The 18595-nt window shown below is 39.7% G+C and overlaps 1 protein-coding gene across 1 annotated transcript in view; it reads right to left on the bottom strand.

The window, feature by feature from the left end:
* Positions 1-18595, bottom strand: part of RELN (reelin) — a 419315-nt gene that overhangs the window by 190246 nt on the left and 210474 nt on the right. Inside the window, 2 exon segments of the mRNA XM_006085409.3 lie at positions 1121-1361; positions 3797-3893. Coding sequence (XP_006085471.1) covers positions 1121-1361; positions 3797-3893 — 338 coding nt within the window.

Below are 18595 nucleotides of genomic sequence, written 5' to 3'. Positions count from 1 at the left end.
AAACCAATACTGTAGGAGACTAAGGTGATTGGATGATGTGTGTTGGTCTACCAGCTGTCTTAGGACCTGCTTTAGTTTTCATGCAAAGAAGGCAGAGATGAATTTGAATGGTCACTTGGGAAAAAGAATGGATCTGTTTTCTATAGCCTGGCCCCACCCCAAGTTTTCTTTGTTCAGCCTAATGGTTATACCAGCACAGAGAGGAGGGAAACATCAACTATAGAAAACTTCACATGGACAGACATTTGAGCTGGGCCCTTGTGGATGCTGTGCAATTTCCAGGCGGAGAAAAGAGAAAGGTGACAACCACCTGGAGGGAAGAAACATACCTGCCTTTTTGTGTTTTTACTCTCTAGGTTCAGTACAGTACATGGCACAGTGGTCTCAAAAACATTTGTTAAATGCCCGGTGGCATGGCTCAGTGGCTTATTGCCAACCTATAAACCAGGAGGTCACGGTTCAATTCCTGGTCAGGGCACATGCCCAGGTTGCAGGCTCAATCACCAGTGTGGAGAAGGCAGCTGATCAATGATTCTCCCTCATCATTGATGCTTCTATCTATCTCTCCCTCTCCCTTCCTCTCTGAAATCAATAAAAATATATTTAAAAGAAACCTTATTAAATAGATGGACAAATGTTTTTGTAACAAAGATTTTCTTCCTTAGAAGAGGAGGTAACATAAAAACAACATTGCCTATCCCTTTACTACAGCGGTTCTCAACCTGTGGGTCGCGACTCCTTTGGGGGTCGAATGACCCTTTCACAGGGGTCGCCTAAGACCATTGGAAAACACATATATAATTACATATTGTTTTTGTGATTTATCACTATACTTTAATTATGTTCAATTTGTAACAATGAAAATACATCCTGCATATCAGATATTTACATTACGATTCATAACAGTAGCAAAATTACAGTTATGAAGTAGCAACGAAAATAATTTTATGGTTGGGGGTCACCACAACATGAGGAACTGTATTAAAGGGTCACGGCATTAGGAAGGTTGAGAACCACTGCTTTACTAGTAGGTTTGGTAAGAACAGTTATCTTTGTGCACATTGGCTTATTGAGCTTTAGGTTTTGGAGAAGAGGAGAAGGAACAAAAGAGCGATCAAACCTTAACGGTAGCTCCCGGGAAGAAAAGCCAGTTGCCTGTGTCTACGGGGTCGAGACTGTCTTCTAAAATGACTTGTCTGTGAGCCGAGTTGATGACCAGGATGTTATCCAAGGCCCAGCAGGCTTCATACACTTCACCCACACGAAGGTTTTCCTGCTTCCACTGAAACTGGACGTTCTCCCCTTTGGCGTGTTCCGGAAGGTAGAGGATGTGGATGATTGTGCTGACATTGGAAGGGGCCCTGGAACATGTGGTGAGATGGGAATAGGTGCCACGGTTAAAGCACTTAAATCAGCTTTGTTTCTTAATTAAGATTGTACTTTCATTATCTTAAAAATACTATATACAGTACAGATTAAACACTCATCATCCCGTAGCCCTTAAATCTTTTAGTGTATGCTGAATATTAAGGAGTTCATAGTAAGTGGTGACAGTTTAAATATTCAATGTCTTCAAGAAGTTGACTTTTAACACAGGGCAGGCACTAAGCTAGTAAAGGAGTCACTGAAGAGACAACAGCACACACTTTCATGGCGCCTCTAGAAAATCACAGTGTCTCCAGCACAGTTTATTTGTTACTAAGAAGAAGAAGGGAGAAAAACTATAACTTAATTGTGATTCTTACTTTGAAATTTTGCATGTATTAGACTATTGCATGCTATATTTTATAATCAGTCTTTACATAATAGATATTTTATTTCTACTAATCTGATACCTTTTTGTTTTATTTACATGAAATGTGAGATTTGCCATGAGAATTAAATGCTCTATAATTCTTTAAAATTTCATGCAGATTGATCTTTAAAAACTTGTTACAAAAGTTAAAATTATTTTTATATTACATGTATTACAATCTAGGGGCCCTTCTGCTATATAGTAAAGTCTTTTTATTCAACATTTTATTCTACCAATGTAGAAATCTGCTACATCAAAGATTATTGCTTTAGCAAAAATTAAGTGTTACTAAATGCAAACTATTAGTGCTCTGGACTTACTATAAATCAGTTTTAAAAGGACTATGGAAAAGACATATTTTTCACTCACCAAAGCAGCACATACATGTCTGTAAAATTGTCAGTATACGTTATAGATGGTGTACTTTACCTTTAGGGGTAATCAATTCCCCTTTCTTTTAAAATATTTCATGGTGACTATGTTTTTGGCTTCATAAAGAATTTAAAATGATGAAAATAATATATTTAGATTTAAGAAGTGATTGAAAATATATTCATTCTGGTCGCCAAATGGGAAGGAAAATCTGCACTAATGTATATAACAGTTTGATGCATGACCTTAAATTGAAAATCTCATTTAGTCAAAAGCCAAATGGAATCAGCTGAATGTGATCTTTATGTGTTGTAATTAAATGTGTATGTGCATTCACTATCAAAGGTATGCAGTTGTTTTCCAGCAAGAAAAAACTGCTACAATTTACCTAAATTATGACATACGAATATTACATAGAGAAAAGATGGAGGTGTGGTTAAAATTTCTAATATTTATGCTGCCTTGATTAAAGACATTTATATAAATATTTCATGTGCATGATTTTCATAATAAGTACTAGAAGTTAGAATAACGAAATGTTCTGTTCAAAATTGGCATACATGCCAGAGCGTGGCTTAAACAGGTATCTCTAAATTATAGGTTACCCTGGCACAGAGGAGGATGGTCTATTAAAATCCATGAATTAGAATCATTTTTCTCAGTTTTTGGTTAGACTAACACTTAGAAATGTAAAATTTTTAAAATTTTGAAATACTACTAGAAACTTTGGATAGACTAGTTTAGTGTTAAAGACTAAGAATCTAATATTTATTCCCCCCCCTCTAAACAAATCACTATTTTTCAACATGGAAATATGGTAAGGAAAATAGCATGTGAAAAAAGAAAACTACAAAACTTATAGAAAATGTTCTACTTGAGTTATTCTAATTTAAGAAGTAAACCAATCAGAATAACGACCTTATAAAATTTCCAGGTATCTTTTTCCTTTTAACATGTTACCATACTTGAAATTAAACATCCATTATGAATTTTGTTTTATGATTTAACCTATGCAGGAGTAAACATAATTTGACTCTTGCTAATTTAACCAAATCTTTTCAACTTGAATGAACTTCTTCCTCAAGTACCCTACCTCATTTTCTTATAAAGGTTTTTAAATAAAGAAAATGCAATAAATGATTACAAGTTGCATCATAACTATGATCATATAATTTTAGAACTGGCCTTAGGAAAGCTAGAAGGAAAATGACAGAACTAGAGATTAGATGCAAAATGTCGGGCAGCTGTTCACTCACTGTCATTACAGACAAAGGACCAGATTTAGGTGGTAATCTGATATATTCCTCGGCCTATATAGGCCAGGCCACAGTTAGGCCACCTGGAGAAATGGGTGATGTAATTTTGTGGAGGATTCTGTGCTTTTACCAAAAAATAATTTGTTAGAATTACTACCAACAGTGGGAAGTTCCAAGTGGAAAATGACCCTTTTAACAATACTTCTTCCAATAGGGCAGATCATGATATGTGTGTCCATGCAATTCAGCATAATTAACAACCAGAGTACTTTTAACCATGAGGAATAAAGTCAGTGGTAGAATGAAGGCAAACAGGGAAGAAGAAATACACCTATGTCAGAATTTATGAAAATTACTTTCAATGACAACAAACCTGATTGTCTCGAGCTGAATCCAGTCCGCGGTATTATTCTTGGCATATGACACGATGATGTCGGGGTCTGAATAACTAAAGCGACATGAACCTGAACCTGTAAATAGTAATAAGTTTCAAAGTTAAAAAACCTTGTCATGACATAGTATCCTTTCCGATAAATATTTTAGACACTTTTTTAACCATTTAGATATTTAACTGATTGTTTCCTCATTCTTTTAACTTTGCTGGAATTTATTGTGAACTGTTCTGATGAATATTACTTGATAAATAATTTTAGGAAACAGAAAAAAAGGCAAACAAGGGAAATTGTAGATTTATTTAGAGATACACAAACTTCTAAATTAAATTATAAAATAAGCACATATTTTCTATGCCAAAAATATCTCAATATTATAGAATGATTGATAATGCACCATGGTTCTTGTGAGGTAATATCAATTAATAGTGATTGCATTAAATGTACATAAGTCATTTCATTTTTTAAAAATGTTTTTATTGATTTCAAAGAGAGGAAGAGAGAGGGAGAGGGAGAGACAGAAACATCAATGATGAAAGAGAATCATTGATGGGCTGCCTCCCACACGCCCCACACTGGGGATCAAGCCCGTAACCCTGGCATGTGCCCTGACCAGGAAGCAAACTATAGCCTCCTGGTTCATAAGTCGACACTCAACCACTGAGCAACACCGACCTGGCTAAGTCATTAAATTTAATGAGGAATGAAAACACCCTCTTCTGTGTGTGTGTGTTATTTAAATGATGAGACAGTATGTGAGAAACTAAAATATTGTAAAGAAAACTCAAGCACTAAGTGAATGAGAACTATGGAAGATATGGTTTATATTATTTTATTATAGCCCAACATTAAAGATGTAAAAGAGGGACATTATATCTCATTGTGACTACTTGGTGATTATTTCCCATTATTATTTCCAATAGTGGAAATATTTATACCAAAGAAAGTTTTAAAGCTTGGACAAAAATGTGTTTCTGCGTGTTCAATGAATTCATATAACAAAACATAGTATAACTGTAATTTCAAAGATCTTTGGATACCCCAAACAGTCATGAAACATATGTCAGAAGTTTATTTTAGCAGGATTTTTAATACTGTATTAAAAACAAATGAACCAAAAAAAAGAGAAATGGTGCCATTTATGTTTAACCGTTACCCATCTGCTGGAGGAGACTGGGTTTCAGCAAAAGGCATCTGTTGGGTTTTTACATTTCTAGCACGAGCTCCAAGCTTCCATCAGACTCATTTATTTTGTTTCAGTGGTGTTTAGCACAACACCAGTTCGTTTGCAATCACAAAGCTGGCACTGTGCTAAAAGGCCAAACAGCAGTTTTCCTAGATTTATCCTCACAGCCAAAACATACGTGAAAAAGCAGGAAAGGAAAGGTATTCAAAGGAGAGTTACCCGGCAACCCCGAACCCAAACAGAAACCCACCTTATGTCATTCTGATCGCTGCTAAATTCTACCTTCCATAAGCAGCTGCCTAAAATAAATATCACACTGTGGGATTGGAAATGGAAACCGCCAGGACTACGCGGGACAAACTTCAACACAAACAAGAATAAGGTCTGGCAGACAATCTGTTTATTTCAAAAGAAAACTCAAATTAGCCTAAAGAATTTAAATGGTATTTATGTGCTTCCTTTGTGCTGTACACACCGTAAGTACCTAAAAGCAAACGTATAAGGTGAATCCCTGTAAAAGGAAAGGATAAGACAGATGATAACCATCATCTTCCTTACAGAACTCAATTCCTTGAAAATTGTTTACGAATTGAGAAGAGAAGCAAAGCTGATAAACCTCAAAATAAAAAATGTGTCCAAAGATGACCTTGTTTACAAACATGACTCTCACCTGTCTATTTTCTTACGCTACCATCTCCATGTTGTAGGATTAAGTTGATTATAAACCTATGAAGTAAAACAAAAAGGCACCCGGTAGGTGTCTCACTCTTCCTCAGCCACTTCATCATTAAATCTTCACATTTACACTGTTAATATCTTTTGCATCCATCTCCTCCTCACCACTGTCAATGACCCTCATTAGCTCTGGCCAGGACTGTGCAATAGTGATTAGCTGCTCTCCCTGTCTGCAGCCTCACATGTCCTTGTCCAGCCATGCCTGTTGCCAGCACTCTTCCTACAAGTGAACTGAATCACGTTACCTCTGTGCTTATAATCAACCCTTTAACAATTCTTCAGGATGAAGCTTTATCCCTGAGGACAAGCTGCACTTCCACCCGCAGTGGGACCAAGGTGCACAGTTCCTGGAGATCCAACGTGTACCCTAGAAAAAAGAACTAGCCCAGGGCTGCCTTAAAGGGGTCCCATGTGAAAAGATGGTCAAAAGGGCAAAGGGACTCCAACGCAGGGGTGCACAGCTGGATGACCAGGACTGGGGTACAGGGTACAAGTGGCCAACCAGAGGACAGACACTGCCCATGTTTACTGGACTGAAGTGGGGAGGTCCCCCGCTGGAAGCAGCACCTCCCCAAGAGAAACAGTCCGCTTTGGATATCCGCCTCTCGCTGAGGCTACTCCTACCAAACGACCATTCCAAATGACGCCAGTCCAGTGAATAAATGACCCCCCACGTCCACTCTGAGTATAGCTGTTCTACATACACTAGGTCAGTGGTCAGCAAACTCATTAGTCAACAGAACCAAGTATCAACAGTACAATGATTGAAATTTCTTTTGAGAGCCAATTTTTTTAAACTTAAACTATATAGGTAGGTACATTGTTATTAACTTAATTAGGGTACTCCTAAGCTGGCCTTTGCTAAAAACGTCCTCAATCTGATTGAGGTATGTTCGCTGAGGTCGACCCCTTCCAACTCTCCCATCCTCAACTCGTGCATGAATCGCCAGCCTCACCCGCGCTGCCTGCGTATCCCGCAGCCCACCTGCACCCTGTCTCCGGTCACCCGACCGACCGACACCCCCCCCCCACTTCTTATAACGCCACTTCTTCAAAATAGACTTGCCCAGGCCAAAAACCTACTTCTGTGCATGGGCCACGAAGTTTCAATCGCACTGTACGTGCGCGCCCGCACGTGGTATTTTGTGGAAGAGCCACACTCAAGGAGTCGTAGAACCGCATGTGGCTTGCGAGCCTCGGTTTGCCGACCACTGCACTAGGTGAAGTTTCTCTTTATGCAAACCCTTCTGAACTGCAACCACACTGCCACATAGACTTTGATCTGCAGAATAGGACTGTCCTTGCCCAGATTGACGATTACTCGACTCTGTCTGGGATGAGGGGATGTCCATGTGCCCAGGTGACGAAGGCCAACCCCAACTCCCCGCTCCTAGATGCTGTGTGTAGAGCTCTCACATCCCTCAAAGCACTCCTGTTCAGTGGGGAGACAATAACCAGCAACCACCTGCAACAGCTACTTCTTTCTTTATCCTCTCAAGTCAAGAATCTGTAATTGCTGACACTGATATTTAAAACTAAAAAGGAAAAACAAACCCAAATGTCAAATGCAAAACACCCCCCCTTTTTTTGCAGATCTATTTTCTCTCCTTCAAAGCACGTCCTGCACTCTAAAGTAGCAATTTTACAAAGAGTTAAAGGATTGCTGAAGGAGAAAAGGTAATTTAGAATCATGGGCATACAAGCATGGTCGGAGAACAGTTGATGGGCTTAAACTGGTTTAAAATTCAAACACTCTCTTTGGTACTTACAGGAATATGAGTTCCAGAGACCTAAAATTGTTTCAGTGCTTTTCTCTTCTCTCATCTAGATTGCCTACTTTGGTGATCTTACCTACTTTCAAGGCTTTAAATAACATGTATAACATATGATACCCGGGAGTTTATCTCCCATGAGATTTACACTTGTATATCCAACTGTTACTTGCCATCTCTAATGGAAATCTCAAAGTTACTAAGTCAAAATTACAAGTATTAGGAGATCCGAGACAGCGGCAGAGTGGGTGTTAAGTTACAGTCACCTCCTTCCAGGACGAAACTGGAATTACAACTAAATTATAGAACAATCATCCTGAATAACCAACTGAAGACTAGCTGAGGAGAAGTCTTCCAAGCAATGATTTACAGAAGCCACACAGAGAATGTAAGAAGAGCGGAGATGTGAAAAGGGCTGGCCCTGCTCCCACAGGCAGCAGCTGAGGTTCCGGAGGGATATCTCAGTTACAGCGGATCCCACTCAGAAGCATGGGGGTCTCAACCCCAAGCCGGGCTCCCCATCCCAGAGCACCGGAGCTGGGAGGAGGCACCCACATCACATGATATATAAAGTACGGCATACCTGCTGTCCCATACATTTTAGACCTTCCTTTTACTGCTCTTCCTCTCATTTACTCTGCTCCAGCCACTTCGGACTTTCTCTTATCCGAACACTCCCTCCCAGGGCTTCTGTGCTCCTTCTCTCTGCCTGAAACTACACTGATTATGTCAACTTCTTCCCACCCTGTTCCCCACAGACCTTCCCCTGACTCTGACCTTCTTCTCCCTCAGACATCTATGCAAATATCACCTCCTCAAAGAAGCCTTCTCTGAGCACTCAATCTAAACAAGTCTATCTCCAATCATCCTCCATGTCATCACTCATTTTTATGTTACTCATAGCACTTACTAGTATTTAAATTTACCTTGTTTATTTACTCGTTTACTTGCTCATTGTCCAACTTCTATTAGGATGCAAGCTCCATCAGAGTAGGAACTATATCCGTCTCATTCACTAATTGTGTCCCTAATACCCAGGACAGTGTTTGGTACACAGCAGAAGCTCAATAAACTCTGGCTGTATTAGAAATAAATTTGCTGTAGTTTGTTTATATTTTAAATTCTCCATTTCTTTGTTTTTACTGAGTTATGTTTCTACTAAAAAGGGAACTGTGAGAGGAGATAGTACTTACGGACTTTTGATTTGCCTGAATGAGTCACAATGACATTGATCTCTGACAGCCATGCTTTAGAATCTCTGGACTAGATGTATCTGTACCACACATTAACTTTGGTACTGCTGTATAGTCAACAGGGCAATAATTCACCCAAGTTAATTAAAAAATGCCCCAAAATGACTTAGATGGTTACATAACCCAGCCTGCTTTCGGAATAAAAATATCAGAAACAAATTACACAAGTAATTCTGGTACATTTTTATCAGCCTGATAAAGTAATGTGAGGAATAATGATAGTCAGATGAATTATTCAATTTACTAGTAAAGTCTTATTAGAAGGGCCCAGCATAATTGAAAATAAGCAATTTGCAAAGTAATTCAAAGTAGTCATAATCCACACAGAATATCATCCCCAAGGCACAAGTTCTGACCTCTCCATCAGGAATCATTTCTACTGCATTAAAAGAAGTTTCTCAAATGTAATATCTTCTGGATCAGAAGACATTATCTTGTCTCTTTAAATTGACTTATTTCGTTTGTTTGAATATTTAATTAGATTAACACACTGCTCTTGGGGGGGAACCACTTTTATGCTTAGGAAGAAACCTAATAAAATTGTAACCTTATAGAAAAATCGTAACATTATGAATTAATGAAAGAAGTATTTGATGGTAGGTGCATCTTATAATGTATCATATATCCTAGATCTTACTTAATTTTTCTCATATGAGGGAAGGCTACATGATAATTGATTCAAGGCTTGGTAGCATTACTGATAATTCTATTTAGTATTTTTACTTCACTTTTCAGAGTAAAATTTCCTCTAAGTAAGCTACCTTCCAGAGAGGACGTATGTAAGGACTTAAGAGAATGAGCAATGGAGGCAGGCTGCCAGGTTGCGATCTGGGCTTTGACACTTCTCAGCTGTGTGACCTGGGGCAAGTCACTTACTTTTTCTGGGCCCAATTTACACATTTGTAAAAAGTGAATGCTAACAGCACTCTCTTTATAGAACTGCTGTGAAAATCAAGAAGTTAACACATGATAAATGCCTAGAAAACAGTTCTTAGTCCATGCTATTTAAGAGATTTCAGCTATGATTCAATATTTTTTGTCTCATTTCATAAATTCATTTACCCTAGACAAGGGAGCAAATTTCTGACCCTATTTATTCATGGGCTAAATATAAAATTGAATTACTGCTTACCAAAGGACTTCCAGTACATTTTTCTCTATAGTTTCTTTTACCTTACGCCATTCCCTAACTCTTGAGTGGAAATTCTAGAAATTCAATAAGGAAATGAAAACTGAGACCCAAATGAGTTATCTGTTTGTTAGCATCACTGGTAAAGGTGTTAGTGGGGAAGAGAGGAGTCTACTTGGTAAGAAAAAGGAGGTGTTCTGAGAGGATGACAAGACATATTGGTGTAAGGACATACAATTGAAAAGGTTTGTATAATTGGTAGAGTGGGGCTGAAAATTTGATTTTGCAGTCCCTAGCATCAAAAAAAAGAAAAGAAAATCTGGTCACTTAAAGTTTTAATAGCACCCATAAAGAAAAAAATCCCAGTAACTCAAGAGAACAATTATGGTTGCTACGAAGAGGTCTATGTGCATGCCCAATTTACAAGTAAGGAAAGAAACTGTGGCAAAGAGAGGTTAAGAAATTTACTCAGGCCCTGGCTGGTTTGCCTCAGTGGATAGAGTGTTGGCCTGTGGACTGAAGGGTCCCGGGTTTGATTCCAGTCAAGGGCACATGCCCAGGTTGCAGGCTCGATCCCCAGTGGGGGTCAGCAGGAGGCGGCCAATCAATGATTATCTCTCATCATTGATGTTTCTATCTCTCTCTCCCTCTCCTTTCCTTTTTGAAATCAATAAAAATATATATTTTTTAAAAAAGAAAAATTTACTCAGGGCCAAATGGGATTCAGAACTGGACAGATCAGACAGAACCCACTTAGCCAAGATTATGAGGTGAGGTCAATTGGCAGAGAAAGAACTGTATGGTTTGACTTCCAAATGAGTCATAAACACATAGAAAGATTCTGAATGTAAAAAAAATGCACGGCGTAAAATATATACATTGAAAAAAGCGTAATTTTCCATTAGTGACTATTATTTACTGGGAATCAGAACACTGGCTGCAGTAGCATATTGTAATCTCCGTGATGGCTCTATATGACTACTGAGAGAGGCAAAAGCAACAGAGTATTCAATAAAGGGAAGGTGATAGGAGAGGTTGGTATTTGGAAGAGAAAGATGAAGGAACTTGCAGGAGGATATGAAAGAAGTTAGGAAATGACAATAAGTTTATCAAATGTAAACACATGGCCCTGGCTGTGTGCTCAGTGGTTACAGTGCTGGCCCATGCACCAAAGGGTTGTGGTTTTGCTTCCTGGTCAAGGGCACATACCTGGGTTGCAGGTTCAATCCCTGGCCTGGTTGGAGTGCACGGGGGAGGCAATCAATCAACATCACATCAAATGTTTCTCTCTCTCTCTTTCTCTCTCCCTCCCTCCTTTACATTCTCTCTAAAAATCAATGGAAAAAAATATCCTCAGGTAAGGAGTAACAAAATACTAAATAAAAAATAAAAAAGAGCCTTGTCCAAAGCATGTACTGTGTGTGCGTTCCTGCATTTCACAAGTGTCTTAAATCACAGGTCCTGAAGCATAGAGTCCAGACTACATAGTTCATTTTCCAATTTGCTTAGCTTGGCACACTCAAGTGATACATATATTTTAATGCAGGACAACACTGAAAAGAGAATAAGAAGTTATAAATTTCTTCTCTATTACTTAAGGCTGAGTTGGCTCAATTAAAATATTCTTAAAAAGAAATGATCACATTACAACTGAATTAACATTGATGAAATGACTTTTACGTAATTGTTTGCTTACACTAGAAACACGCCATTCATCTTTGGGCTATGATGGAGAGGAACCTGAATGGGAACTACGTTGAACCTCATGAACCTCAGGGACTCAACAAAAGTCAGAGGGAACCTGTAATTTCTGGGACTTGCTAACTGGAGTGCTTCTGGGCAGGGCTGGTTGGGAGACTCTGCAAGAGCCGTTGAAGTTTATAATGCCCAAATACACAAGCACATGAAAAGCAGCAATTATGTGTCAATCAATGAAGCCCATAATAAGCACATTGTAAACCTGTTCATTGAGTAATAGCCCATTAACCATAATATACATGTATGGAGATTACAAATCCCTGCTAGGCAAGACGTTTCTAAAATTCATGAATAAATGTCTTCCTTTTATCCCATCCCTCTTGGATAGTTGCTGTAAAAACAAACAACTTAAAGAATAGCTTGATTTGGTGTAAAATCAAGGCCATTTCAAAAATAGAAATATTAGTATTTTCTCCTATTAAGAATTCAAGACTTACTCCCTTCCTCAGAATAATAGCCAAACAGGTCCATAATCCTTTGAGGTCAGATAAACTTCAGGATCCAAATTATTTACTTAAAGATTTCAGAAAGGTGATGAGGTACACATCCCATATATTATATAACAATATTTCTGCAATGAAGTACATAAAGATACACATAAGTAGTAAATTAAAAATAAAGATTATGAATAGCCTTAAATAATTTACAGCCAGTTATTGCTGACAAATGAATTCAGGTCATGTGTGGCTTTGCTATCATATAAATGAAAAACAAACAAACAGGTTTGTTGTTTTTCTGAGTTTTTTTGCAATATGAAATTGCAGATTAGGAATTCGTGAGCCGATATCTCCAGCAGCCCTCTCTATTTCTTTTTACTTTTGTAGTAGAAGGATAAATCTATGGTTTTAGTCTCTCAAGACCTGGGTAGTTTTATTTTTATTTGGTTATGCCCTTCTCCACCAAGCCCAGGACTTTTCAAAGTAAATCAGAACAGAAACAATAGAAGACGCAACTGTCCTCCTGGGGGTTCCGCAGTGGTTGCCGGTAGCAGCCTCTTTCCTTAAAGCCCTGCCTGAAAAACAAGCTGCCTTTTTAAATGTTCCACAGGGCCACGGGAGGAGGAGAGAGCTGAGTGTGCAGATTTATAGATGGAGAAAAGTACAATCTGAAATCATGCCTCTAGATTGCGGAGCTGTGCCCATAAATACTGAAGGCTCGAGGAGTGTCTGGACAGACCCCTGCTGAGGATTCTGGCAGTTCAAGGGCTGCAGCTGCCATTACTCAAAACTCAGACCTCAGGGACAGGCCAGGCTCCAGGAGCTGCATGGAAACAACAGCATTTGATATAGAAAGATGATAAAGTTATGAAATGGATGGAATCCGGCTACTTAGAACTCCCTGCTGTGACCTGTGCAAATCTTAACAGGATCAACACATTTTTTCATCTTTCCAAGGTAGATGAATGGATCACAGAGCCACTAACCCAAGATGGTAGTGAATGGAAAGAACAAGGAATAAACGGGCAACTGCTGGAGAAGCTTTGAAATATCTAGACACACTCCCTGGGGATATTAGGGTAGGGCACTCAAGAAAGAGACTTCCCCGTTCTGTATCGTGTAAAAGATGATGAGCAACTTGAAGACACTGGTATCATAAGCAGTTCTGGCGAATTATCCTTTTTTTGTTAAGAGAGATTGTACTCAAAAGCATCAAGAAACACAAAGCTGATTTGCTACTTTGCAATTCATTCTTCTTCAGAATCTGCCGCAAGCAGGTCATGGACAATTATCATACAGATTATCAATGTTTTTTATAGTTTTACAGACTTTTGTTCAAATGTTGCATTGGTGGCAGCTGTGCATGTTTATTTTCCAGTAGCAACAATGATGTAGAACAATGATTAAATTATACTTAGATTTTAATTTCCTTTGCTACTGAGTTTGCCAGAAAAATCCTAAGGGCATTAGCCCATGGCATCAAAGTCATCTACTGTAAGTTGAGCAACATCTTGATCAGAGGTCCTCAAACTTTTTAAACAGGGGGCCAGTTCACTGTCCCTCAGACATTCCACACATGCGCACTGCGGGCCCGGGATGAGTCGGCTGCTAAGCAGGACAGGCAGCGGCGGCAAAAACACCCGGCGGGCCGGATAAATGTTTTCAGCGGGCCGCATGTGGCCCGCGGGCCATAGTTTGAGGACCCCTGATCTTGATAATCTGGCAAGCACAGAAGTACTACCTGATGAACTGTACCTAAGTTTAAGCATATAATAATCTAATTTCCAGGATAACTGGTTTAACATGCTTCTTAGTTTTCATGTCTGTTTTATTCCTCTCCTAGTACAAAACCTAAACTTTCTAAGAATTTATGTGTCTGTGCATAATATTTTGTAATGTGGCATACACACATGGACACACACACGTGTGTGTGTATATGTATACATATATATGTAAATTTGTTCCATTACTTAGTACATTTTTTTAAAACGTAATCAAGTGTGTACTCTAGTAGTGAGCAAGCTTCTTGCCTGATACTCTTTGAAGCAAATTGATTTTGTCACTTACTACCTTCCTGTACATCAGTTATCCCTGGAGTAATTTGGAATGTAGAGTTCAAGGAAAATGGAGTGTGTGTGTTGGGCGGGGGATCTACCTAGGAAGATGAGGAGTTGGCCCCATGTGGGCTATTTACCAACTCTCAGAGCACTGCTGAAGTACATGCATGAAGAATGGCTGAACAGGGAATGCTGCTCTTGGCTGTGCCAAGTCTCCAAGCCCCTCTTAGGCATTCTGTTCAGCGGTTCTCAACCTGTGGGTCGCGACCCCTTTGGAGGGTGAACGACCCTTTCACAGGGCTCGCCTAAGACCATCGGAAAACACATATGTAATTACATATTGTTTTTGTGATTAATCACTATGCTTTGTGTTCAATTTGTAACAATGAAATTGGGGGTTACCACAACATGAGGAACTGCATTAAAGGGTCTCGGCATTAGGAAGGTTGAGAACCACTGTGTTAGTTGTTGTCCCCATGTCTGATATACCTACACATCCTGCCATGAGCTGCTTCAGGATCTCATAAAATACAGGCTCGAATTGCCTGGCCTGCACCTGCACAGAGACCGCAGCTCATGCCTTGCAAGGCGGGGAAGGAATAAATGGTTCCTGTATCAGATAATGCTTTGTGGCAGCCTGGGCTGGAAGCATCCCGGGGCCTCGCAGTCCCAAATGACAGAGATGGGAATTGTGACTGAAAGGCGCCCACAGATATGACTTTAATTAAGAACAGTTCCACTCTGCACAAGAGGAAATCCTCAAATTGCTCTTGGATCTGTCAAGAGTGAGTGAATTTAATTTTGGTAAAATACAATGGCTGAAATTGAGATGAATCATTATTTTATTGATGAAAATTGTTGGTTTAGAGAAATCAACGTGTCCAGTATCTTTGTCTCAAGAGATCAATCATTCAATTATTTGAATATAGAAATCTAGAGTTTACCACTGTTTTGCTCACCGAAAAGTCCCCTTGGGGGGAATTTAGCATATTTGTAACTGCAGAAACATATTTCAAGGACAGTGTTGTAAGAAGGACTACTATATGGAAGTAAAATTTCCATTTTAAGCACTTACTAAAAACTGATATTAAGGATTAAGAGATGTCAAATAAAGAAGAACAGTAAAAACCCTCCAAAATATTCTCTACTTACACTAAAAACATGCTCCCTCTAAACTTGAAACACCTCTTTTATAAAATGTAGAGAAAGAGCTGGGTTTTAAAAGTAATACCTCTTCACCTTCTGTTTTATATTTGTTTATGTTTAAAATGAGGCTACTCGTAATAATTTCTGTTTTGACTTACTTTATTAGTAAATAGGCTATTAGATGTGCAAACCTCTCTTTCTGAATAAATGGGAGAGTATGTGATTTATTGTACTTAATATTTGGCCCTTTAGTCACTTCCTTGGCTGAAATCCCCAAACCTCGTTAGGTGACTTCTTCCAGTTTATGGCAGATGGACAATGACCACAGGATATGAAAGGAACAGCTGTCCCCCTCCCCTTTTGTACCTTTCTCCCTTCCAGTCCTGTCCCCCCTTCCTCCCTTCCAAAATATTTGTATTCCTTCCTCTTCATTGTCACTCCTATCACAAGAGAGGACGGGACCAATTCTCTTTCAAGTTATGGATTGCCATGCATTTCCAGCCACTTTTAGGTGCCCAACCCTGTGCAAGCCTCCTCCCAAGCCCACAGCGTAGAACTTTCTATAGAGCCTAAGCTGGGAGAAACACGGGAAGAAAAATGCAGAACGTGTAGGCTTTGCCAGGTTCCCTGCCAAGCAGCCCTGCTTTAGCCAGAGCCAAGGCCATATCACCTAACCTCGGTGTTTGTTCATGCTTGGCCCATTTTCTAGAGGACCCATTCCCACCTTAGGCAGCAGGCGTTGCGTGCCATCCCCAGCAAGCTGAAGACAGCCGTACTACTCTTGCTGGTGTTCTGGCTCTGACCTTGGTCTCAAGGTCTGGGGTGGCCCCTGCCTTGTCTACTCTCTGCTGTGATGCTGACCCTCTGGGCAGCACCAGGCCTGCTCTTGTCAGTCACCCTCCCAAACGATGAAATCCTGCCCCTGGACTTGCTTTTTTCCTGGACTTTCCAACAGGCTGTGCTCTCACTATCTGCTATCTGCACACCTTAATTAGCATTCTTTGTATTGTGTGTATGTGTTTTTCAGATGTGAACTTTCCCCCCCACCTATCCTATCTAATAAAGAGGGAATATGCAAATTGACTGCCACACCCTCACAAAGAATGCGGTGCCCATAGCCACACGATGGCAGCACCCAGTCCCCTCAGCCCCGCCGGAGTCTCCCAGTCCTTTCTGCCCAGCTGGGGGGTGCAGGTGCATGGTGCAGCCGGACCTGCCCTCAGCCCCCCAGCTGCCCAGGGCTCAGGTAACCAGGGCTGGGTGAGGCTTGCGCTGCCTGCACTGGCAGCAGAAGAGGTGTGATGGGGGCGTTGCCTTCCCCTGATCACCGGGTCGCTTCCTGCCTCTGAGGGCTCGTGGACTGTGAGAGGAGGCAGGCCGGCTGAGGGCCCCCCCCCCCCCCGTGCATGAATTTTCATGCACCGGGCCTCTAGTTGGATAATAAACTCCCTGAAGGCTGGGCAGTGCCTTAGGCTTTCCTTTTCCACACAATGGATGCAGGGACATTGTGATGTACATGGCATCTTCTAAAGATCCCTCCTATAGAAGAGTCTTTGATCAGGAGTCCTTGATTGATAAGAAAGTGAAAACTTCTGCCTCAGGTCAAGTTCTAATATCGCCCCTGGAGTTCATTCAGTACACTCCTTGCCTCAGCAGTCAACAACAGGTATAGCATTGAGCACCAATTTGGAACATCACTAAATCCCTTTCCTAACCCCTGGCTTTCATTAAATTCAGTTCATATTTATTTAGTTCTAGTTGTGAGCAAAACTCAGCCCTATTTACACAGAGGGACATTTTTCACTTCTTAGCCCCCAAAGAAACATCTAAGTTTGAAAGTGGATATGCAGAAATGGCCACTGTATAAAGCAAAGCAGAGTGAGATAAGTACCATAAAATAAACACAGAGGAAGTAGGGGTTCAGAGACACAGGCTGGGCAATGGGATGAGTTTTCATGGAGGAGAAACCATTTAGTCTGTATCAATGATCAGCTTCTTCTCATCCTGTGGTTTGCTGCTATGGACCATCTATTAAAATGGCCCTCAATAAATATTAGTACAACTTATTTATGAATTTATGAATTACTGACATTTATCTTTTAAGCCTCATCAAGGTGAGTGATAATGAATTAAATATTCCAAAAGGGAAAGGACATGGTATCTACCTTCAAAGTGTATTTTTATTCATGTAACAATAACTAGATATCAGTTTTAATAATTCAAAAAATTTGTAATTAATCTCAATCATCTTTTTTCCCTTTTTACTGAATTTACTGGGGTGACACTAGTTAACAAAATTATACAGGTTTCAGGTGCACAATTCCACAAAACATCATCTGTACACTGTATTGTCAAGTCTCTGTCCATCACCATTTATCCCTCCTATACCCTCCTGCACCTTAATCTGTTCCCCTCTTCCTTACAACCACCATCCTGTTGTCCATGTACATGAGCGTCTCTCTCTCTCTCTCTCTCTCTCTCTCTCTCTCTCTCTCTCTCTCTCGCTCATTATTTACAATGCCCAATATTTGGAAGCAATCCAAATGCCCATCATTCCACTGATGAGTAAATACAAAAGCCGTGGTACATTTACACAATGGAATACTACTTGGCCATAAAGGAGAAGGAAATCTTACTCTTTGTGACAGCATGGATGGACCTGGAGAGCATTATGCTAAGTGAAATAAGCCAGTCAGAGAAAGACAAGTACCATATGATTTCACTCATAGGTAGAATCTAATAATCAAAATCTCAATAATTTTTTTTACAAAAGCTTAGCAGAATTTTATAATATTTGAGAATATTCCATTTTATTATTTAAAATAGGATTTAAGAACTTGGAGTGAGGTTTACTGGTTTTTACAAATATACATTAAAAGGGAATATGTCAACTTCAGGATGAAGAAGCAGGATAACCTGAATTATAATGACTTCCAAATCTTTATTTATTAAATTTAGATAACAGAGAAATGTTCCACATAAAAATATTTCAGTTTGTGTCAATATAGAGCACTGAGGATCTAAAAATCATCATTATAAGCAGCCCAACTGGTGTGCCTCAGTGGTTGAGGTCATGGTTTGATTCCAGGTCAGGGCACATGCCCGGGTTTTGGGGTGGATCCCCTGTGCAGGAGGCAGCCGGTCAATGATTCCCCCTCATCATTGATATTTCTATCTCTTTCTCCCTCTCCCTTCAGGAATCTCTCTGAAATTAATAGAAACACATTTAAAAATCATCATAAGCAAACTTATTTTAATCTCTTATATCCAAGAATCTTACACTCAAATAAAATATATGTTTAACCTT

This window comes from Myotis lucifugus, unplaced genomic scaffold (assembly GCF_000147115.1).
Source record: "Myotis lucifugus unplaced genomic scaffold, Myoluc2.0 scaffold_18, whole genome shotgun sequence".
In the NCBI taxonomy this organism is placed as follows: Eukaryota; Metazoa; Chordata; class Mammalia; order Chiroptera; family Vespertilionidae; genus Myotis; species Myotis lucifugus.
The sequence above is the reverse complement of the archived record's forward strand: the minus strand, read 5'-3'. Positions and strand labels throughout refer to the sequence as shown.